General features: G+C 45.4%; 1 protein-coding gene across 3 annotated transcripts in view; it reads right to left on the bottom strand.

The window, feature by feature from the left end:
* Positions 1-25,636, bottom strand: part of robo3 (roundabout, axon guidance receptor, homolog 3) — a gene marked incomplete at its 5' end in the record, with an annotated part of 178,181 nt that overhangs the window by 64,666 nt on the left and 87,879 nt on the right. For 2 of the 3 annotated variants that reach the window (XM_079283902.1, XM_079283903.1), the window contains one exon: positions 12,017-12,343. In XM_079283902.1, coding sequence (XP_079140028.1) covers positions 12,017-12,343 — 327 coding nt within the window. Of the gene's footprint in view, positions 1-12,016; positions 12,344-25,024; positions 25,510-25,636 lie in introns of those variants that run through there. The other variant, XM_079283904.1, reaches the window with a different exon arrangement.

Below are 25,636 nucleotides of genomic sequence, written 5' to 3'. Positions count from 1 at the left end.
ATGACTCCCCATTAATTACAGTTTCAATCAAGATACTTCAGAAAAAAACAGCATACAAAAACACATTAAATATTCATGGTGTCGATAAAAAAATAGTCATTGTTTCCATTCTTTCAGTTTTATTGCCCATAAAATATGAAAATGGGTTCATGTTGAACAATAAATTCCAACAAGTTGGGGTAATAACTGTCACTTTTGAAATGCATCGTGCATCCATAGTTCACTTGACTTAAAATATTGCTCTACGTACTTGTTTGAGCACAGAAATATTAATACACATTCACACAGACAGTACATGGGAAGAAACCTATAAGGGACTAATGAGGGGGGTCATTTAGCACAGAGGGACTGGTGAGTCTGGCAGTGCAGCGCCTGAGAGATAATGGGGGGGGGGGGGGGGGGGGGGGGGGGTGATTGGACCCAACAGTTGGAGCAAGGGGCCTTTATTGTTCTCCACGGCCCCCGTGGCCCCTGTGCTGCACTGTCGTTAAAGGGGGGAAGGTGGTTAAAGCTCTTCCTCACACCACCTGTTGTCAACGCCTCACCCTCCACCACCCCCACCCCAACCCCTCATCCTTCTGCTTTTGTCCTACTGACCCTTTATGACACACACACCCACACACTCACACACAGGTCTCACTCGCCTTTAGTATGGTCTAATTAATTCATGGCTATCCTCTAGAGGAGGGTTTGGCTGGTGGGTCTGGCTCAATGACCGGCAGACGGCCGGTTCATACGGAGGAGGGGGGGGGGTTAAGCCAGAGGCCTCCACTCCGGCCATCTGATCCCCTTCGTTTAAGAACAGAACTGCCACCGGCTCTGTCCTCCACAAGCCTGGGACCTGCAACCCCATTAGTGCAGCATGAACACACCTCGGAGCTTCACACAGATAGACGGACGCATCATCGGGCAACCGACAACCAAGATTTCAGTACGTGAGAAGAGATGGTGTTACTGTATCTTGGCTCAGTGTGTCAAATGCAAATCCACATTGCATGCGTGGACATGATGAAGCACAAGGACGTCTCAGTGGCTGTCTTGACAAATGGGCAAAGTGCTTCGGACAGCTGGGGAAACATGGTCATGCTCCTGTGGATGCTGGCTGTGTACTCATACACCACTTACTAATGCCAGTCCAAAAATACATTTGAATCAATGTTAGCAGCAATGATTCTAATATTGTCAAATGCATAGATGAGGGGATGAATCTTTAACAAGAGAGCTTTCCTTACCTGCTAGAATTCATAAAGATTGGCGAATAGGATGAAAAATGTGAGCACTGCTCATTAAAGCTACAATGGACTGATTATAGAAGAAGTACAAGAAAAGATTGCATGTGCTGATAACACTGAAGATTCAGTGTTATGTTGGGTTGCAGCACAGGTCAACAGGTCAACAGCCCCTCTTTGTTGTGACTGACAGACTCTCAAAAACAGCTCAAAAGGCAAAACAGATCAAATCGTCTGTCTCGTAACTGCTAAGCAGATCAAATCAGCTCATTCAAAGCAGGCCAACAGCTACAAGCAGCCCATTGAGAGCAGGTTTGAAGGAATCAAATAACAGTTATATAGTTTAGGTAGGAAAAGAGGCATTTCATCTTGAAGGTGAAAGCTGTATTCCAACATCCTTCCAGGAAAAGCATCTTTTAAACATGGCATAGGATTAGGAGGACTTTATTTAAAAAAAACATGTACCTGCTGATAAGAGGAGCACTGACATACTCCAGTATTCACCCAGTAACAGGTGTCTACAGAAACTGACAGCAGGTCAGTGCTCACTTAGCCTGCAGCCTGCAGGTATGGTGTGTAGAGACGTACAGATCAGTGTGACTGCGCTCCGCTGTGTCTGACCGCATGCACCGCCGAGCTCCAATCACAGCCCATATGGCTCCACATTGCCGGGGTTAATAACAGGGACAGAGGGCACGGACAGCGGAGGGAGGGAGGGAAGGGGGGGCAGGCAGGAACTGGTGGGGGTTTACGTTATCTCTTTTATCGGAGCCAACCAGCCTACACTTCTCTCCTACTATAACTCTTTCCAAACAACAAACTGCCCCCAACCCACAAAATCATTTCCAAATCCATAAAACCCTGAAATCCATTTCCGTGCACATGGGGCTTAGTGTGACAGGTGTGTGTGTGTGTGTGTGTGTGTGTGTGTGTGTGTGAGAGAGAGAGAGAAGGAGACAGAAGGGGAAAGGAGGATCCAAGTGGTGACAGTGCTGCTCAGCTGTTTCTAGGGTTCTAGGGTTACAACGGCCCAGACTACCGTTACAAAGACTTAAGGCTGTGCACACCCACAAGAACAACTTCACACGAGCCATGAGGAAGACCAGGAGTGTCATCACTTCTTCACCTCTTTATTCCCCAAATTCCACGGGGCAGCTGCCATCTCGACACTCGAAGGCTCGACCGCCAAACGACCTTTGCAAAAAAAAAGAAGGGGGATGTGGTTTGTTCTGGGGGGCATTGTACCTCTTGTACCTCATTGTGAAATGCCTCTTACTCCGCCCCCCAGCACCGTAGAAAAAGCAGCACCTCTTCCCCTCCCCTGTTAGCGTGAATATTCATGAGCCATAAAGCCAGGCAGCGGAGACGTAGCAGGAATAATAAAAACGTCAGAGGTATAAAACACTCAAAGAAAAAGCCGCCAGGAGCTTGGGCAAGTCGCTCTGAATGTCAAATCCCCACCCAGGGGTGTCTGGCCCGTTAGTTCTATTGTGGCTGACTGACTTTTATGCATCTGACATGAATTGGCCTCTGCTCCTGGCACAGAACTTTGCGGGCCCGCATTTTCAGGATCAAAGAATCTCTTTTAATACGTGAAATGGGAGAGGATTGGGCTGCAGAACACATTCTGGAAGGAAAAGCTCACCAAAGTGGTGCGGGATCTGCTGGATGACAGCTGCACTCACAGCACATGTACTGTAGGACTTTATTAGAGAATAGGTCGTATGTGAGGTTACACTCCACCCACTGAAGCTTGAATAAAACTCATGCATCAAACATCCATTCAGCAAACATGTCATCAACAATAAGTGGGAACTGTTACAGATGTAAGCAGAACCAGCTCTAATGAGTTATTGAGTGCCTAATTGTCGAGGGAAAATGGTGTGCACACACTTCTACTGGAAGGATCTTAGTGAAAATGTATGAAACCTGCAAAGCATTCAGAATTAATGGAACGGATATTAAAACTTGCTGAGTCACTGTCAATCGTCTGTGCTATTAAAGGACAGTGTGACCTTCTGACGTAAAAGAAGTTTAACGGTTTTCTGAAAATATACGTTAATTTAAAGATAACGGAGACCAGAGAGTGTTTTAACCAAAACAGACTATTCATCAGCTAGTGACTGCAAGCATTGTTTTAAACAACTCCACTGTGTGCCGTCTTAATGTCTGAACAGTTTCTGTTCATATAGTATTGAAGTACAAAGACATCTATCCTTTCCACAGAAAGACAATCAGCTTCCATAAGTAGCTGTGTTCATAATTCACAATCATTTATAAAACCTTGGCATGATGTCGACCCGTCAAATTATTCCCGAAATACAATGAGTATATGTGCATCATTCTTAAATGAACTTGTCTCTTTGGAAGAATTGGACTATTTTATGCAGTAGTGGCAAAGGTCTCGACATAGTGATGTTCGTCATGTTGGGCTAGCCCAGGGGCTTTTGATTTTTATATGATCGTGTTAATCAGTGTGCCGTATCAACATGAGGGCCAACATTAAGTTGAATTACCACATCAACATTGTAATCGCCAACAGATCTGTAAAATTCAATAATGAATTAAAAAGTAGTGTATTGCGCACTTTCATTTTAATGATGACGTTGCATATATACCGGTATGCATATATATATATATATATATATATATATATATATATATATATATATATATATATATATATATATATATATATATATATATGCAGCGTGCAAAGCAATGTAATTACAATGTCTGCCATCCTTATGAAATAATCCACTGAGAACATTAACCTGTCAACCTTCCAACAATCTTGTTTATTCGCAGTGAACTAAACTAATTCTGCCAAGAGGGCAACAAGAACCAGAGGCGAGCAGGAAATGTAGGTGGGAAAACAAATCAGTCAAAGTAGCCGCTGCACTGCCAATGGTTGGTAGAGAGGTCATTTGGCATGCGGATGATGCTCTTGCACACTTGGTTAAGCTCTGGAGTGAAACGTCTCTGCAGTCATTAGAGGATGAATTGTAGTTTTTAGTTTTTATCTAGCACCACCAACAGGTCAAGATTTCCCAATGGCCAAGTTACAGAACCTGTGCCCACCCTCTGATGTCAGGTGGGATGTGTGAGGAGTGTGAGTGTAAGTTGCTGTGGGGAAATGTGTTTTGACACATCCTCCCTATTGAGATACAGGGCGACAGACTGTTAAAGCTGACTACAGCAGAAGTTCTCCTCAATGAGGAATCTGTTCAATGTTTTTAAGCCTGCACAGGGTGTTCTTCAGAAGGACAAGCTCCGGCTGACGTATCACTCTAAAGCTGAAATGCACTTTCAGAACCACAGCTAAGATGATGGAGTGTTAGGTTTGTCTCACTTCTATGGACTCGCTTATCAACTGCTGCTTCAATTCTACATGGGAATGTCTCGACAGGCTGTCTGCAGTTAGAGCTCTATGTATGCTTTAAATGAGATCTTTAGTCCTCAGCCCCTTGGTACATGCACAAAGAGATTAACACACGTCGGGAGATAAAGCACTTCCAGACAAACACTCCAGTCAGGTTTGTTTGTCAGCACTTGCACAATCCTGCCAGTTCATCCATACGGCTCAGTGGCCTTCCTCAGCCCTGTCTGCCTCTCAGCCTGCAGCAGATGGACTGTGAGGGGTTAAACCTCCAGAAACCTTCCACCCTTCCCACTGTGTTGGCTTCCACCCCGATACCAAATATACACACCAATACACAACCCTTCTCCCTCACCGTGACACAAAGTGCCATCTTGCGCCTTCTCTGTTGCCTCGCTGAGCCCCCTGGCAGCTCCAGGCGGGCTTATGTGCCCGTGGCATTATCTCCAGCCCCATTGGTGCCATGCACAGGGGGGGCGGGGGGAGCTGGCACTGGCTCTACTTTGGCACCGGCCACTGTTTGTTCTGTGTAACCTCTTCTCCCTTCTCTCTCTCTCTCTCTCTCTCTCTCTCTCTCTCTCTCTCTCTCTCTCTCTCTCTCTCTCTCTCTCTCTGTCTCTAGAGGCGATGCTCCAACAGTGGGGTTTGTAGGTTTGCGTGGTTGTGCTGGCAGACTCACACTCGGGGGGACAAGTCAAACACACACTTGCAGTTGTGCCTCTACCACCATGACTTAGGGAATCCTATCTGTCAGAACAACTGCTGATAGCGCCAAGTTGTGTCCCTGTGCATGTGTCTGAATGTCACTTCCAAAAGGACCACTGCATCAGGAAGGAAAGCTGGATACGCAGGAAAACACATGGACAGCTGTGAGGCCTTGCAGACTGAAAGATGCACAACAAACCCACAGAGCCTCGTCTGAGATCCGGTCCATGGGGGTTATTCATGGGGGAGTGAGAACATTCTAGCATTGGTTAGGGCTGCACAATTCATCAAATATTATTCGCCATTACGAATTGGGGTTCCCACAATTAAATGAACACGATGGGGCCACATTATTGACGTTTAGAAAGCTCCGCTCATAGAAAGCTCATACTGCATATCAAATCAAGTGCTTCCTAAACTAACAGCCAACCACCAGCCTTTCTACTCCTTTGCTCTTTTTACTAACCAGCTCTGTGGAAAGTGTTTCACAACCTGCTCCCTTTCTATGTGACGTATATCACCAACAGCCCGCAGCGTCTCACGCTGCTCTCTAAACAGAGCAAGAGCGAGGTGAGGTGAAAGGTAAGAAAGAAAGTGAGGAACACACTTCAAACATCCCCAGCGGTTGATAGAGGATGGAGAATCTTTTTTTTCCCCTGTGGAGGCAGTCAGGGTAAATTCAGCCTCATTATTAAATTAGGGGCTGGAGACTTTCAGGAAAATATAATGCCCGGCCGTGAGGTGTTTGACAGGAGTCTAGAGTTTCACAGATTTTCTTTAAAGGGGAACGGAGTTCGTTTTCAGCTGCTTTTGTCATCTACCCAATCAGCTCGTTCCCCTCACCTGAGCGTCCCCACCCATTTCCATACCTGGTCCTCATCATCCTGCTCATACTGCCCTTCTGAATTTCTGATTTTGGGTTCAGAAATTTCTGAATCATTATAAGCAGGGACACAAAGGCAAAGTTGAGATGAAAAATGTCTTTTTAACCCTTTTAGATCACAATTCCATGCATATTGAGCACCTATTTAACAATATATGCAAAAACATGACTAAAAAATCAATTGAAGAAAAATATTTTCCTCTTGAAAAACTAAATATGACGTGTGCTTACGTAAGCTACAGTACCAACCGACTTCAACCAATGATACCACGTGAAGGGAGGTGTGTGTGGATCTACAGTCCTCTGTAGCTCCGCATTGTGTTACTGTCTAAACCCGCCCTCTTTTTACCGGTCAAATCAAATGTGAAGGATGTGATTTAAATCCCTCTTGGAAGTGTACACGTTTCACTGGGAACAGTCACAGTATAGAAGACGCTCTTACGTTTGGGACCGGGCTGACAACACCAACATAATGATCGTCCGTTATTTAAGTCATTCAGAAGCACTTAGTTTGTGGTCCACTTTAAAAAAAACATTGTAGTCCTCTACTTTATTTGCATTCTTTATTGAAATGACATGCTGCTGCAGTCAAAACAAAGTTGTACTTCATTATAATATTCCAACTAAAAGTAATGGCGAGTAGATGACATTGGCCTGATCTGCATTCCACTCAAGTGCCACTGATCACAAGCAGCCTTGTTATGGCGAGAGAGAGAAAATCACAAGGTCTTTGTTGGAACAGAGACTCACTACTTTGTCGTATTTTAAAGGAGTATCATCTGCCAGAGAGAAGCTGCCAACCTCCAGTGGCCTTTTTTTTTAGCTTTCCTGTTCAGTGGCGACAACTGTTATCTCTTCACAGGAGCGAGCTGTCAGCCATTTACATTAACAGGCCCTGTCGCAACACGACAGAGGCCAGGCTCTCTGGGGCGAGAGGAGATAGGATACAATGTCGGCGGCCGGAGAGGAGGACGGGGTTGGGGGGGTCTCGGGGTGCAAGCTGCCAGGAGATCTGACACCAAGGTCAGGGGTGGCATCTTAAGTTAAGTCAGCCGAGAAACGGCGATGATAAGAGCCCAGAGAGCCCTTTGAAGCTGCCTCTGCTTCTGTATCCGCAGCCAACAATATTACTTGTGAAACTATCTGTGATTTCATGCGTTTGCTATTTCCAGAGATACATGATGCATAACATGATGTTTGACACCTGATATGTGGAGAAGCACATATGCTTCTCTGATATGTGGAGAAGCACATATCATCCCAGCGAGCTGTCATCCATCTACATTAACAGTCCCTGTCGCAACACGACAGAGACCAGGCTCTCTGGGGCGAGAGGAGATAGGATGCAATGTCTCCACTACGACCTTGATGAGAGAGTGCAGTCGCTTTGCTGCTTGCTCTTGCCTCTGCACCTCTGCTTGCATTTTCTTGCATTTTCTTGCTTCAATTTGCCAGATATATCACATATATCTTGCCAGATATATCACATATATCACTCTTCAACGTTTGAGTGAAGACAAATCTGTCGATAAGTCGTTGAGCTATTTGGATTGTTGGCTAATGCTAACTAGCAGCTAAGTTAAAGCTAAGTAGCAGCAAGATGCCTCCCTTCTCCACGGATGACTACTACAAACTCCTACAGAAGATTGCAGTCTTGGAAACAAAAATCCACAGACTAGAAGTAAACGTGGCGGTAAATGGACTGTGGGGGAATGATACCACTCTACCATGGACTCAAAACACTGGACAAACGCAAGCTAAGACACAGCTAACTAGCACAACCAGGCCTACCAAGAAACAGGAGGAGAGAGCAGATAATGAATCTTCAAATGGTAGTCCTCCCTGGAACTCTCTCGGTGCAAAGCCGAAGAGAAAATATGTGGGAGGACGACTAACAGGCAGAGTCCAGCGCCCTGAGATTTGTGATGCGACTGGCTGGCCTGCACTAGCACACGGGCAGAACTCCTCCTCAACCCCTGCACCCAGACGGACAAAGCCAAGGACAGCTAAGAAAAGTAAAACCTGCAAAACACCTCCACAACAACCAAGCCTACAACTTCAAAACAGATTTGCTCCATTGTCGCAGGATCCTAAATCTCCATCTGATGACCTGGATAAGCAGCTATCTCCTCAAAGCAGGGTAAGAACTGAGAGTAAATGTGAGAAAAGGCTGCAGGCAAAACTAGTAACTGGGCCTGAGACTCTGATTGTTGGTGACTATGCTGTAAAAGATGTCAGAAAACTGTGCAGCAAGAACACCAAAATACTCTGCTTTCCGAAAGATATGGTCTCTGACATGAGAGACAAATTCCTGGACATCGTGGCTGACTATCCCACAGCGAAAAACATCATCGTGCATACAGGAAGCTGTGATATTGTGAAACAACAGTCTGAAGTTCTGAAGCGAGACTTTATTGATCTGTTAAACACAGTCAGCTCTGTCAAGGCTGAGGTGTTCATCAGTGGCCCTCTCCCACCAGTCAGAGGAGGAGATGAAGGATTCAGCAGGCTGTTTGCACTGAACAAATGGCTGTCAACTGCATGTGCTGACCATTCAGTGCATTTTATCAACAATTTCTACCTTTTCTGGGAGCGCAGACATCTTTTTACAGCGCATGGAATTTGCCTAAACAAGTCAGGGGTACAACTGTTTACCTCTAACCTATTTTTCTCCCTGCGTCACTCGTCTGTCCCTACTGCCAAGGACAAGATACAAGAGGAGTCTAAACAAGAGATAACCACACAGCATCGCCATGGAGACCTTACGGGAAGGATGCCCCCGCCTAACGACAGCCAAAAGGAGGAGTCTCCAACCTCATCATCAGGGACCGCCTCCGATCTCCCACTTTCCCCACCCTTCCTAGACGAGGAGTCTTTACCTCCCTCCCCAGCACCTACTTCGGGTCCATACTTTGGATCACAAGCCTCTCTCACACTCTCCCCATCCTCCCCCCACCTGGAGTTCACTGACCACATGAAAGAGCTGGTCATTGCTGGAACCAAACACACTCCTCTCCCCACTCCTCGACGGTACTACAACCATCCTCTGTCTCCCCTAAAAAATTGATATCTTCTGGGTCCAGGCTACAAGGCTGATGATACCAATGACTCTCTCCAGGAAAAGTCGGGGCCCTGTATGCAGCTAGCCGTCTCAATTCCTGTCCTGCAAGTTTATAGAAAAAGAAAGGTGAGGCTGCGAAGAAACAATAGTAAAACATGCAAACTTATCAAACTTAGCATACATTCCTCGTCAGCCTGTCCAAATAAATTGGGCAAAGAAAGCTTTAACCACATTAAACTTAGCTTTATTAAATGTCAGGTCTCTGTCAGGAAAAATATTTTTAATCAATGATTTTATTATTTGGCACAAACTGGACATTTTGTTTTTAACTGAAACTTGGTTAAATCAAGATAACAGTGCAGCTGTTCTTATTGAATCAACACCTCACAACTTCAGTTTCATGAGCGAAACAAGAGCGCATAAGAAAGGAGGTGGAGTTGCTATTTTATTTAATGATTCTCTCCAATGCAAGCAGATGTCCTTTGGTCATTTTAGTTCTTTTGAATATGTGGCTCTGAATTCCAATCAAGCTTTATTCCTAAACATTTACAGACCGCCTAAATACTGTGCAACCTTCTTTGATGAGTTTACTGAACTGCTGTCTGTAATCTGTATTGATTTTGACTGTATTGATACAAGGGCTGGGTAACTGCATTGAACAAATCAACAACTGGATGTGCCAGAATTTTCTTCAATTAAACAAAGATAAAACAGAAGTAATTGTTTTTGGTACCAAGGACGAACAATTGAAAATCACCGCTCAGCTTCAGTCACTGATGTTAAAACCCACAAACCAAGCCAGAAATCTAGGTGTAGTTATGGATTCAGACCTCAACCTGAACAGCCATATCAAGACAATTACAAAATCAGCCTATTATCACCTGAAGAACATATCAAGGATTAGAGGACTTATGTCTCAACAGGATTTGGAAAAACTTGTCCACGCATTTATCTTCAGCAGACTGGACTACTGTAACGGTGTGTTTACAGGTCTCTGTAAAAAATCCGTCAGAAAGCTGCAGCTGATTCAGAACGCTGCAGCTCGAGTCCTCACTAAGACCAGGAGGGTGGATCACATCACTCCAGTTCTGATGTCTTTGCACTGGCTTCCTGTCCAACAAAGAATTGACTTTAAAATCCTGCTGTTGGTTTACAAAGCACTGAATGGTTTAGGGCCAAAATACATCTCTGATCTGCTGCTACCTTATGAACCATCCCGACCCCTCAGGTCGTCTGGGACCGGTCTACTTTCTGTTCCCAGAGTCAGAACTAAACATGGAGAAGCAGCGTTCAGGTTTTCTGCTCCACATATCTGGAACAAAGTCCCAGAAAGCTGCAGGTCTGCTGAGACCCTCAGCTCATTTAAATCAAGATTGAAGACTTTTCTGTGGTTCAACCTTTAGTTGAACCACATTCAATTAATATATTAATCAATTTCCTGCATTTCTGCATTTTACTACTGAATGTTATTTCTTACACTGTTTCTTTAATTGTTTTTAAATCTCCTTTTCTTTTGCCTTATGTTTTGATGCTTTTAATGGTTTTATGTGAAGCACTTTGAATTACCTGGTTGTTGAAATGTGCTATACAAATAAACTTGCCTTGCCATGCCTATACACAGACTTGTGTTGAATTACACACTATGTTCCTTGTGTAGTGATGTTCTCTCCAGCTCTACAGTTCCTCTTCAATGTCCTTGTAGCATCACATGTCCTCTGTCCTTTGCGTTTACTTCTCATGTGTCTGCCCTGCATTAGCACAGAGCAGCATTTCATTTCTGTCTTTTGGTTTAATCACAGCCACACACACACACACAGCTGTACTTCTATCTTTGTGAGGACACACACTGATGAAATGCATTCCATTTTCCTAACCTTAACCATCACAACTAAGGCGCAATCTCAGTACAACCATTGCAACGACTATCTAGCCCTACTCCTCCAATTTGCTCGTCCACACATTGAGGTGTCCCGATTATTGTTGTGATGGAGGGCCAGGGTGAAGTGGTAGGGCTATATGGCCCTCCAAACGGAGGTTATTCAGATGCGCACTCCAAAGCGAGTGTTGTGAAAATAAGTATTTTATTTGTTAATAAGGGTTTAAAAAAGCTTGATAACATTATATAATCTTAGTTTCATGTTGTTTCAATGCTTACAGACCTTAAATAAAAAACGCAAAAATCTCTAGTATGCCGATGTGTCTGGCTAGCTATCGTTACAATCATGTTTTAAGTCTGATTTGTGCAGGACTGTCCTGCATCCAACACATTTCCATGTTGATGGCACTAAATGCCCAAAATTGAACTTAAGTTCAGCAGCAAAGTTGTTACCGCTCCTTAGACCGGGTTTTCTATCATGAACTGGCTCGTCTCATCCGTTTCCCTAACAAGCTAACAACAACTACTGACAACATATCAGGGTCTCGCAGGGTTGTCCCATTTCATAGGGGAAGATTTCAACCACTACCAATCAACTCTGTTCCGAGGGGCAAGTCGAAAATCAAGGGGCACTCAAAAACAAGGGGTATGAGTAAAAATAAGAAATGGGATTGGCCCTGAATGCCTGACCCTTAATCTAACCGAACCTGAACCTTAAAACCAAGTCTGAACCCTCAAGCAGGCTTTTGAAGAACTGACGACCGGCCAAAATGTCCTCACTCTGTCGGTCTAAAACTCCAATTGGTCCTCACAAAGATAGTTGTTCCAGTACACATACACACCTAAGCCCTCAAGCCGGAATAGCAAAACATGAAAGACTTACTCGCCACCTCCAGTGATGCATTGCGACTGACCGCCTCGCCCAGGTAGTTACGCGCAACGCACACGTAGACACCTTCGTCGGGTTTGCTTCGCCTGCCATGTACGATCCGCAGGAAGAAGAGGGAGCCGCTGGGTAAGAGCATCCGGTGGGACCGAGGGTCCTCTCGATCCGTCTCAACGCGCTCGCCATCTTTGTACCATTCCACCATTGGAGTCGGCCGGCCTTCTGCCTTACAGTTGAGGGTGGCCGGCTCGCCCTTGGACACGATCAGATCAGAGGGGTGCTCTACGATCCGGGGAGCCGCATCCTCCAACCTGGGCCGGGATCCTGGAGGTAAGCCGACAGAGGGAAGAGGAAGGGTTAAGTTTGAGTCCATCATAGGGCAGCGTTTTTTGTTCTGATGGTGCAAACATTTGGAATATGCATGTGTCAGCAACAGGACAACAGCAATGATTACAGCAAACGTATCTCAAAACCATCTCAGAGCCATTTGGTGTTTTAAAGCTTACACAACAGCCAACAGCTAGAGAAGAAAGCCACAAAATCAAGTCTGTGTTATTGAGTTGTTAAAGAGCACATGTGACAAGATGATACATTTAGATTGTTCAGACGTCGGATGGGAAGACTGTAGCTGCACTAGTGTAGGAAGTAAACATGGGAGAACTCATGGAAATATTCAGATATCAAACATAGATCCAATTCACTTTACTTAGGACATTTAAACTGGTGTTTTATATTCAATAGAATCATATGTAAAGCACTGTGTTTCTCGACGTTATTTATCAATATAATATATTGTGCTTCTGGTCAGAGTCTGCAGACTCTCTAGCTTTCCTTTGAAAGTCTGATTGAAAGAAAGAAATGAAGACAGAGACAGAAGCAGACACAGACGAGGTCATTTCCAAATTTTGTTTTTTGCAAGCTTTGAAATTGTTTTATTTTCTCCTGCCTCTCTTTCCTTTTCCTCCTCCAATTTGAATGACAACATATTAGCGGTACAATTATGTATGAAAAGCAATGACACAAACTGAAGCACCATGAGGCACAAGTGGAATTTCCCCCTGGAGGGCATATGAAAGAATGGCAACAGGAGGTGTGTCTTTTTTTTAAATAACCAGGTTTTGTTCCAGTGATGATTGTTGCATCATTTGTGACTTTGCAGCAGGAGATTTTTATGGCGTTTTCAAACTAAAGACATTTTTCCCTGTCAGTGTTGGATGCTTTAACTGTGCCATATAGCGGCATATCATGCAAATATGTGTTTTCAGAACATTCACAGCAGGAGATTGGCAGGAACGGTTGAGCAGATAACAGGAAGACAGAAAACATGAATGGCTTTGTTCAGCGTTTGAGTTTTGTAGCTCTGTATGATGCTGTCCTCATGGAATAAGTCACTGTTTGGTTGGAGAAACACACTTCAATGTATTGCCAAAGGTCAGTGGACACCCAATCATTGAGTTCAGGTGTTTGAGACACACCCATTGCTAACAGGTACATCAAATCCAGCAAGTAGCCCCATTTCATGAAACCCCCGATGCAAAGTTTGTATGCTAAAACAAGAGGCTGCACGCAAACCTCACATCTCAATGCCAAGCGTCAGCTGGAGTGATGTGAAGCGCGCTGCAACTACACTCGGGATCAGCAGAAATGTGTTCTTTAGAGCGACGGATCATGTTTCACTATCTGATGGACGGATCTGGTTGGGCCGATGTCAGGAGGAAGCTACCTATCCAAATGTATAGTGCCTTCTGTAAGGTGTGGTGGAGGAGGGATCCGAGGCTGGTTTTTGAGGTTGGCGCTAAGCCTCTTAGTTTTAGTGAAGAGACTTCTTAATGCTGCAGCATTCCTAAAACTTTTGGCCAACTAGGGGATTCTAACTTTATGGAATCAGTTCGGGGAAGACCCTTTGCAGTTCCAGCATGACTGTGCACCTGTTCAAAAAGCGAGGTCCATGAAGACATTTAGTTTGGTGTGGAGGAACTCAACACAATTGAACACTTTTAGAACCAGGCCTCCCTAACACTTCCTTTGGCTAAATCTTGTAGAAAGCTGTAAAGAGGGCATCCAACTCCATATTAATGCCCGTGGTTTTTATTTGATTTTTGGTGTTGGATTTTATCTTGTGAACAAACAACACTGAAAAATAAAGTTAAAAAAAGAAGACAGTGCCACAACTGATCAGGCAGAGAGAGGAGCCTATTGCAGTTTGAAACTCTCAAACATCCAGGAGGTCATCAAGATAGAAACCATTTCCTGTGTTCTTCCTCTCCTATGGGGTAGCTGAGAATGTGCCTAGAGCCCAGGTATAACAGTGTAATCAGGTCCAACATAAAGAGAGACGGTCGTAATGCTTCTTCCCACAGGTGCATGAATGAGAAGGGGTTCAAAGGTTCAGTCCTTTCAGATAGCACCTGATAAGAAAAGCAGTCAAAATTCCTGCCCTCAAAGTGACAAATCCTCAGTGAGGTTTTGTGGGATGAACAACTCAGCTAAAGTTCTTGTCTCTGATGGGAACATAGAGTACCATCTGGTGGCCCTGCTCTCAACACAATTACATTCACCACACAGACATAGAGCGCTCTGAAAAAGGAGGAAATGCTGTTGATGCTTTGAAGTTGCATCTAGTTTTAAATTGCAGCTGGGTTTATGTCGGACATCCAAGCTCACAGCAGAATGTGATCAGACATACCTTTTAGGGTTTCATTTCACTGTACTAAGTGGTTGCAGTTGAAAGTGGTAAATGTTGATGGTGGCCCAGTCCTCATGGATGAACATTAACAGACACCTGGCACTCTCCCACCGGGCCATCTTTGGAAGATCCATGAAGGTCTAATGTTATCTGGGCCTAATACATGGAATTCTATAATGCAGGGCTACCAGATCAAACATTTGATGTGATACATTTATAAAGAGATACCATTCGGTACAGACATTTCATCTAATAGCTTTAATAATAAAAGCTTTAATCAGCGCTGAACTGAGTCTGTGTGGGCGGGGGGGGGGGGGTGCAGAGCCTTTAAGAGCTGACTCATACATTTTACAGGCCAAGCTGGTTGGAACAAGCCATGTGGAAATGTGAAGCGAAGGCTTTTCAAGAACAGACCACCATGTTGACCGAGCTAAATATCATGAAGAGAAGGTCCAGGTGGAAACCACTGAACACCGGCTCTATCGTCCACGTGAACTTACACTTGATGAAATGACCTCCCAGGTATCTTCCACAGATGATGAGACATCTTCTCAATCTACACTGATATCACTTGATAGCGATCTTTGCACGCGCTTCTTTTGTGCAGCTGCAGGCTGTACATTAGTATGAGTGCCATCGTACAGATCCGCATGTTGATAGAGACGGACTGCGCTGCCACACAACTCAAGGACATTTGAATTTCTAAGCGGCGTCGTATTCCCTAGCTACAGAGCTCACAGTGAGTATATAGATGTATGTAACGGATGAGGCCGGGGCTGGAAAAGAGGAACTCAAATTGGGTGAAATGGACAGCTGGAGTCTGAAGAGTACGGCTGGCGGTCTGGAGCAGGGTATCGAACAGGAAAGTCTGGACCCTCTAAGGACCGATTAGCTCCTGGCTGTGGTGTAGTGCAGCAGGATGGCAGCCACTCTTCAAGCTACATGTGAGCTAATGAAACCACAAGGATGCTGTAGTCCAAACTGTAAGAGTGTTTGACAAGAATGGTGTGCGGAGCTGTGTCTAAAGAGATGTGTGATTCTCTGGTAGCCTTGTGTCTGAGAGCTGTCAGTCATCCATAGTTGTGAAGATGTATTATCTGGCCTTTGACAACATTTGTAAAAACCTGCATGTGTCTGAAGTCTTCCACACAGGTCAAAAGGCTGAGTGGATATGATGAATATGAAATGAATAAGAGATCATATGCTTTCACCTTTAGTCAACAGATCCAAGCTGGGATGAATGCCTATGAGAGAGCCATTCACACAATAGAAAACAATGGGCCCTTGCTTCAGCTGGAAATGTGTACAGTTTACACTTGAATTTTTCTGATAGTGTAATTATATGGCTGCTTAATCCAGCAGAGAAAAACAGAGCACTGCTCTTTTGTTAATCGTCTACTCAGCACAAACTTCCCAGCCTCACTGATGTGTCCACTGAGTGAAAAGGCTCACGTGGTCCCCTCTGTGCATAGATTACATTAACACATCGAGACCAACACAGAGTGGACTCCTGTCAAACTACTTCTAAGTCATTTGAACTTGGGGTGGAGGAGAGACTAAAGTATGACAGGGTGACAGAGAAATAGACTATCAATACTTGTGACTTTCAAATGAAACTGAAATCTTTTCATACCAAATAAGCCTTGCATTCAAAGTGACTGTGCCTGACAGTGTGGTGATAATGCAGCCTCTCCTGGCATGAAAACAATTCCGCTCCAATTATGCAGAAATAAGCTAAGAAGTCACAGGTCAAATGAGAGACTGGCATGTGTCAAGTGAGGCTAAAAACAAAGACAGAGAATTTAATAAGAAACGTGTGAGTGAGTCGGAGGATGGTTTCTTGTGCAGATCTTCTGATTCGGAATATGGAGAGCTGTGAAAAGTCATTTTACTTGACAAGTCATGTGCTTTGTGCGACAGGCTGTTAAACCGCTGCACCTCCACAGCTTTGTATGTAAATACGCTCGTCCCGCCTCGTCCCCAGACTGCAATTCAGAGACACTGTTTCCTGAACACAGATGGTATAATGCTCGGATAATGGCTTGATCTTTCGGTCAACGAAAAAAACCTCACACCTACTTACCAACTGTTTCCCTGCTGAAGGTGCAGCATGCTAACCACCCCCGAGCCAACACCCCCGGCTCATGGAAGGTGTGTGTGTCACCTCGCATTCTGTTCACTACAGGACATAAAGCACGGATCCCACCCGGGCCGGGTGACAAACGCCTTTCACTCTGCACAAAATAAATCTGAATACCGCCGTACATCAGAAGCACTCTGTGGTGAGTTATGGTAAAAAATAAAGATTAAGCCATGCTCTGGCTTAGCAACTCAAATTAAGGCTAAGATGAGCTAACCCTCACACTGCACTCGAGATAACCCCCCTCCCACCCAATTCTACTTAAAAAAAAAGACATGACTGTTAATGGCAAAGAAAAGTATTTTTAAGCTCGTCCAGTACAATAAACCTGGTGAGCAGACTGAGCTTCATCATGTTTAAAGAAGGGACGGGGGAGGGGGGGGGAGGGCGTGAGATGACGATCAAAGACAACTCAACAACTTTCCCATCTCCCCCTCATCTGCAATTCTTTTTAGCGGGCTGGCTTCCCTCTCACAGAATATGTTGTTTTTACAGCTCCGTTGCCTCCTCCTCCTCTTCCTCCTCCTCCTCCTCCTCCTCCTCCTCCACCACAGCCACAGGAATTGATGTGCAAATGTGTATTCATAGTTAAATTGGCAGCAGTGAGGGAGGCATGCTGGAGCTTTCTGTGCAGCCTCCCACTCTTGGACCCTGTGGGGACAACAAAGCGAGACACTCGCATGAGAATGCGGAGTGGCCGCCATAAAGAGAAGATCTTCTTAATTGAGCCTGTGTTGATGCTAAGCTTCTAAATGGGCAGGGTCAACTTTGCAAAAGGAAATTGGGTGTTTTTATCGTGTCTCTCTTGGGGGGATGAACAGATTCATGAGTAGGGGCTGGTGCTTCTTTTTTTTGCCCTGGCTTTAGAAGAGAGGGAGCAAAGAGACCCAAACTCCCACTGCGGCTCCAGAGAAATGCTCTTTTCCGCAAACAACTCTGCTTCATGCTCCCTGTGAGCGTGGCCCCTCACGCCGGCAGACCAGCTGAAATGAGTTCTGGCTGGATGTTGACCAAGCAGAAGCAGCTTGCTGTACAGCGAGAGCAAACAGGGCGTCAGGAGCAGACAGCTGAGCCCGACAGACCTGTTTCAGCACAAAACGTTACTTCTGGCTGAGAGGCTTGGGAGTTGATTAACTTTGATTCAGATTCAAATAAGGAGGCAACTAAACATCTCCTTCACATGGACGTTTCAACCGTACAGTTTGAAACGTACCTTTTTATAGCACATTTCTGCTATGGATAATCTGGAACACATTCATATGTCAACATCCATGATGCGGAGGACGGTTTGACTAAACTCTTCTCATATTTAAGCATTCAGACACTTTGAATGCAACTTCTCAAAAAAGCAGTCCTGAGAACATAACTACAACCAGACCAGCATCCTTCAACTTATCACACATCCTGCCCCGAGTTGTCAGTCTGAGTTCCAGCGGGCCGCCAGTAACAAGCATTGTGGTTTTTGGACAGGGCTTTGACGGAACAGCAGAGCAGCGACTGCATGTGGTGACTGGACTCTCCATTCACTCTGTTTTGCTGCGAGTGTTCTGTGTGATGAGAGCAAGAAGAGACAAGAGGAAGGAGACGAGAACATATCTGGCTGTAGTGACAGAAGACAAACATGAAGATGGACAGGTTTTTACTCCTAGATGGTATCGAACACGGCTGTATGCTGAGGACTGCATGATTCATTCACTAATTATCAGCCCATTGAGGTTGAGCAGTGCATGTGCTCTCTCCCTCGCTTCACCCTCGGGCACACCACTGGTTGCGGGTGGCCGAACACAGCTGTGGGGGAATGCCAGTGGCTTCCTGTCCCACAGCAGCATAGCTCAAGATTAGCTGCTATTAGACACACACACACACACACACACACATGCTGGCTGCTATCTGCTCTTATCTGAGCAGGAGGAAAGGCTCGAGACACGGACTTCCTGAGTCCACAACTCAGAAGAAAAACAACGAGGAACCGTTAAAATATGTTTCTAAGTTGACCTGTGAGCTCATTGTTCATTCTGAAGCTGAAACAATCTACATGAGAGACATATTAATTGGACAGTGACTGATGAGTTCTGAGATAGAGATAACTTCTCTGTCCTCTTGGATGAATTAGTAGTCAGGTCAGGTCACCATTGGCAACCATTTTGACAAATTGGCAACCAATTTTTAACATGTAAAACTAAATGTGCACCTCAAAATGAATACTTTTTTAATAGCTGTTGCATTAGTGATATGTAAATGCTGCTGTTACAAAGAACCAGAGGAACCTGAACAGAACCCTCGTGTGAGGAGTATCAGGCGTCTCTGAGCTGATGATGATGCTGCAAAGCATGTACAACATACACATGACATGTATCCACGTCACATTTTCATTATTATGCTGACGTAGAACTGCACAGTGTCTTTATTACACAAAACATGAAGTGACTAAAACGGCAACCATGTTTTCAATTTGGGCAACCCAAAGCTGATGTCTGGAGTCCGGCACGGAACCCACTTCTAAAAGTTACTAAATATAAAGTTTCACTGATCATTAGACTGCTGGCACTGTAAGGAGACTACATAATGACATCGTAACAGGAATCAGATGAACACTGTGACTGTAGGGGTGAAAGATCCTCATATTTAAGAGTGATAACGTTACAGTGAAAGATAAAAATTGATAAATGCTCCCTTCACACACTGTCGAAGGGATTTGGAGGAACATTGGTTGTGAAGTCTAATTAAAGTGGAGAAACTGAAGTTTAAGGATTCAAACCCAGCTGCCTATCACTGAGCTGCACTTCAGAGATAACAAGTAGACGACTCTAATTGCCTCGTCGCCCAAGTCCCATTTCTTTAATAAGCGTTTTCCCTTCAGGACGTCACGCAAGACCGTCAATCATCAAACTGCCGCTACAGAGGACAAGTAGCCGAATCACTCGTTGTGTATCAACACTCCCATCACAGAATAACAGGTCTCCAGCAGCTGTCACCTTCCAGAGAGAGCTGTCGCCGTCAGATCTAAAGCCCACCATTAACTAATGGACAGCGGCTGTCACAATCCCTCCGCTGCAGCATCACCTCCATGCACCGGCACTGAAAACGACCGGTTATCAGTTGGCTCTTTCCTCACACCGAGGTCACGTTGGCTCACAGCGCTTCAGCTTCACACGCTGGTTGGATTCAGCGACTCAGGCGACGCACAGGCCGCCCTACCTTCTTGGTGGAGGTGGCTGGGGTGGCATAGCCTGCAGACACAGCTCAGGGCTGCAGTTTGCATTTTGGGGTTAAAAATAAAAATGAATCAGTCAGCTATTTGCCTTTGATTGATTGATTGAAATTGTCTTTGTAGTTAGTGTGGTAAAAGACACGTAGTGAAGACAGTAATAAAACGTTATTTTTTTAACTTTGTCTCCTTGTTGACGTTGGAAATGGTAGTTTGAATTCATATGTAGCATCATAATTACTATTATTTATATTTAGCAAAAATAATAGTAAATCAGGTCTCTTTCAAGGACATTATGGGTAATACTTGGATTAGTGCAATGTTTTTTGCCCAATATTTCATACAACATATATAAATGACATTCATGTTACTTATACTTGTTCATTGTGCCACACAATGCAGATGCATCTCCACATAAAATGAAGATAATGACACATGCAGGTCAGACACATGCACACACGACACAAGACGTCTTTGAAAGAAGACATTCTAGATGTGTCCCACAGTGTGCAAAGAGGATGCAGGGAAGAAGCGGCCTCTCTGGAGACCAGGTTGGCAGATCGCTGCTGTCAGGGTTTGATGTGGACATGGAGTCACTTTAATGGTGAGCCAGCAACAGCGAGGGAAACGTCGCCACTCGGATGACAAAGCGATTAGAGTTGGTACTCTCTTTGTGGAACACAGGTGGAACCACCTGCATGGTCCAGTTAGCAACTGTGTCATCCCGCAGTGTTTACAGCGCCTCGACACTTCATCGCGGTCAGAGGGTCGGTTCGCCTAGCTCCGCCTCTATTTCAGTAGTATGACCAGTCCTCCTAGAACCACTGGAACTAATGTCTGGGGGCCATCCATCTGTCTGCAGCCTGAGGTGGGGTGCTCAGTCGGCATTGTGTGGGGCCCCTCGGGCGGTCGCACTCCAGACCTTTAAGGAGAGGGACTGGCTGACTTGTCCTGTCAGCGCTCTGCTAAATAGAGTCCCTGCTCAGTTTATTCCCCTTTCCTTCGATGGCCGGTGAAGAGGCTCTGGCGACCCATGGCGTGTTTACTTCGGCCCTCTGTGGCGGGAACGTGCAGCGTAGATATCAGAGCATTGCAGCTCCTGCGGTTACATTCGCAAAGAGAAAGTGACGTGTTTTCCCACATTTTGCTAGTCTAACGCACAAATAACTTGCTAATAATGCACCACGAGGCGCCATCGAGCTGCTGCGTCATGAATATTTGGGCCTGTGAAATTCTATTATCATAGAGATATATAATGAGTGGCTGCTCAGTGACAAGCACGAACCAAAGACACAACTCAAGCTTTTTCATCACTCAGCTCTAAATTTAGCAAATTGTGGGGAAAAGTAAAACTAAGCTTCAAACGTCAGTTCCAGCACGTGATCAGCGCTGCTGAGTCTGTGATGACAGGAAGGACGTTCAGAGTGTTGTTGTTCAGTCGGAGCAAATGAAGACTCACTCGTACCGCGACGATTTCCAGGAGATGCTGCTCGCTTGTCGTGCATCATACCAAAGCTTGCTGAGCTATTGACGGGCTAATTGATCTGTAATGAACAGATGGGCAGGTGGGTGGGGGAGGGGGAAGGTGCACCGAGTGTGTTCGTTGTTAGAAAGAGAAGCAGCTTTCTCCGTCTGCTTCTTCTCTGTGACCAAATACAAAGCAGACATGATGTCAATGTGCCAAGAGCAAAAACCTGAGCAAAATGTATGTAGCAATGTGGTAATGACCAGAAGAGAGCGACCGGTAAAAGGAAGCGTTGGCATCTCTTAACCTCCTGCATGTTTGAGTTACTAATGGAGAGAACGCTGCAGACGGCAGCTGCTCGGGGCCAATCCTCTCCGTCAATATGTGTCCTCTATAAGTGCTGCTGTATGCCACTGGCAGGCTCAGATTGTTATTATAAGTGACAACCCTACAGAGAAATTAAAATATACTATTTACCTTTAACTTGATCCGATCTGTTTATTATTGTCTCTACCCAAGTCACGCTCGAGAAACAGTCTCGTTCTCAAGTCTCGCGTTGCAGCCACTTCGTGAATATCAGCTAAATATTCACATTCGTTTACACACGCGGCATTGGACAACTTTCAATACAAACTCCAGCAACAGGTCACATGACACAATCCCAAACAGACCAGACCAAATTCTTCATTGGTCCATCCCATGATGAGGTCAAACACGTCGGATACCAATCTGAGCCTGTCAGTGGCAAAAAGAAGCACTTCTAGTGGGCGGACATTGACGTGGAAGGAGTACTTTGCAGCGTCAGCAACATTCTCCCTAAATACTGGAGCGATTTCATGAATTGTTGTCCCTTTTAGTCACTTACACACAAAAGCACGAGGAGCTCAGGGTGGAAAACTCTTTAATAGCCACTAACGATGCCATAAAAGCGGAAGTCGTGCTTGTTAAGATCAAATGTGCAATAAGTAGTCAAACCAACTGGATATTAATCACAGATACTGACACTTTTCTCTGTGATATCTAGCCATGCATATCGTTTGGGTTTAATCTGTCCAGGTTTCGATTTATTGAAGATAATATTTCCAGATTGCAGCTCTCAAACGTGAGGATTTCTGAGACCCGGCAGTATGAAGACGTTCCCTTCGTTCATGGGAAGTTATATTATAACGAGCAGTGTTTTGCTTCTTTGTGGCATTTCAGAGACAAAACAATGAATCGCTTGAAAACCTTGGTGAATAATTGAACCTGCTGGCAGTGGAGCCTTTGACTATCCAGAGTAGCAGGGATTCTTGAAAGTGATGCTGCTGTTGATTTGCTTTTTTTGTAACTCAAACTAACTTCTATTCAATTCCAATGTAACAGGTTTGAGGCAGAATTCTCAAAACAAAAAGGAAATGGTCATTATGGCGATTTATGAGTTTGATTTGATCTTCATCATTTTTAACTGCTTGGTTCTTTTGGATAAAAGAAGTGATGCATGTATTCCATGTTTAAAGAGAGCATACTGGATGTCACACATTAAATCCCAGCTACAGCTATAACTCCTGTCAAACTGTCCTTGGCCCATCCATTATCAAACCCCCCCCCCCCCAACCGCCTCCACTGTTCGGCACTGTGGGCGACAGCGCGTCTTAAGTGCCTTAAGTGAAAAACCGCCAGCCAACCAGAGAAAGGCCTTTGAAGAATGGGACGTCTTGTTAATTGTGCTATTTCAGCCCCTCCCTGAAGGAAGCCAGTCGTACGCTCAGACTGGAATCACAGTGTGTGGTTTCACGGTTCGGTGCGGGGCCATTTCATCTGGTTTACCGGTGCGTTTGGGGGACAGTCAGGAGACAACAAGGCAGGTCCCCTCCCGGTCACTTCAGTGAGAGCATGGCAAACACATGCAACCCCCCCCCCCCCCCCCCGTTGTATGACTTTGAGGAGAAGCTGACGGAGACGCTGCGTTGACTGATGGTGACAGAGATGACTGAGAATAAGCGGGCTCACTCCAGTGTCACCTTACTGAGCAAACAGTCTGAAGACCAGGGCCCTGAGATGGCTCCAGGCCCTTCAGACACCAGAAGGAGAGACTCTTAAATAAAGCTCTTATTGCATACATGTCTATGCTGCCAGTGATCTGAAGCTCCCTCCCCCTTTAAATCTAAGTGGCTCTGAATGTGACACAAAGGCTTATTACAAAAACAAAAAACACAGGACACGCTTTTCTTAAGTCACTGTGTGTTTTGCTCAAGTGAAAATAAGGCGCTTTAATGCAGCCTGTGTAGTCCCAGAGGAGCATGTGGAGTCACTGAAGGAGCACTTTCACAGATGCTGAGTTCATATGCTCTGGGTTCATAGTCAATGTTTACAGCCTTGTAAAAAAGAAGGGGAGTCTCAGTGGGTCCAGGCCCGACGACACCACGCTGTCACTACAACATACTTGAGTGGAAGAGAAATGCTTTAGTGCGTCACAGACGGGTGGTGTTTCTGTGTAGAGCAACGAACAGTTAGGTGCGTAGGAGGCAAACTACCAGTCGTGCATCTGTGATTGATGGGGGATCTGTGGATCTGGCATCCAGTCTGCATTAAGCCGGGTTCCCATCGTCCCAGAGAGGACTCGGCCTACAAGTAGCAGGGGTAGCAGGGCGTAGCTTTCTCCCCACAGTTTAGTGTGAGAAGAGCTGAATGCAGATCTTTGAATTAAAAATAAGCAATTGACCAACAAGGCCCACATGCTGCTTGGTTTTGGAGTGGTGTATGTAGGGATTTAGGGGAGGCTAAAGCCAAGGAAACTACATCTTTATCCAGATCTACACTACACAACGCAGGACAGCAATCAGATGGAAGTATAGAAGATGAGTTTACCATTTAAAACGCAGCATCTTGCCAGGGCTTTTCTCCATCACAGTAAAAGAGAAAAAGACTTCATGGATCTCTTAGCATCGCCGTCCACGGAGGGGAAATCAAACCCCCACCCTGCCATGCTCACTTCCAGTAGCCTGCAGCAGTAAAGCGGAAACTGGCTCCATCACGCTGTTTCTGATCCACTATTGCACTGTGCCGAGGATACGTCTTCACCTAATGGGCCTAATAATAGAGATGGATGAGCAGGCTACAGAACACCACACGGGCACATGTCTGTGGGGAGCAGGTGCTGGAGCAGATGCTGGTGCGAATCCGCGGTCCCTTAGGCAAGACGCAGAGTGAAGCTGCACATGGGCCGCTCTGGTGTCCGCTGTCTTAAGTGGCCTTTTAAATGACATCATCCAGGGGGATTATTACTCACTCATACTGACATGTAAGGGTTCCAGACATTCATGCAAGCACAGGGGGCCATGAAATAGTAACTTTGCATGAGTAACATTACAAGTGAAATTCATTTCTTCTGAATTATGTGTTTGCTGGGGGACCCCCTTCAGAGCCCTGGGAGTCAGTGAGACCTAGTGGGAGCCACTGATACGGAGCACGAGCCCATCTGTGCAAACATAACCCCAAAACAACCAGCCATGCCATGTTCAACTCACCATATGCCAAAGTTGTGAGTGCACATAAAACCAGTAGGGTAACCGAAGTGTGGCGGTACTCCATTATACACTCAGGTGTTTCACAGGTGGATAAGGTCGGTCCTCCACCAGCGGTGATAATATATCCAAAGAGACGCGCTGATGACTTCCAGGCTATGGGATGGAAACAGCATCAAACTCCACAGGCAGCATCGCAGCCGCTGCAGAATTAAACCGCCGGTTCAAGCATAGCAACTTTTGTTTTGACCGCTCCGAAAATGCTTCTAAAACCGGAGGATGGTCCGTGAAAAGCAAGCCGCAGGTGATGAGAGGAGAGGCGGTTGTGAGTGGCAGGCAGCGCCCGGTCAGTCAGTCAGTCGGTCGGTCCCAACTTCACGCTTGCAGGACAAACCCTCACAACGAGCTCCGCTGCAGTGAGTTAGTCTCAAAGTGCAGGAAGTCCTCGCGCTGAGAGGAAAAACTGTGAACTTAAACACAGCTTCACTTCGTCTTTCCGTCTCCGTTGCTCTCCCCCTGCTCCGCTACGAGGAATGAATTACTACGGCCCCATCACCGCACCGCACGCTCCCGGAGCCAAAACACCGGAGTAAAGCGCCATGCAGTAGAAGAGGC

This window comes from Melanostigma gelatinosum (assembly GCF_949748355.1).
Source record: "Melanostigma gelatinosum genome assembly, chromosome: 14".
Classification (NCBI taxonomy): Eukaryota; Metazoa; Chordata; class Actinopteri; order Perciformes; family Zoarcidae; genus Melanostigma; species Melanostigma gelatinosum.
Note: the sequence above shows the minus strand (reverse complement) of the source record. Positions and strands in the feature narration are given on the sequence as shown.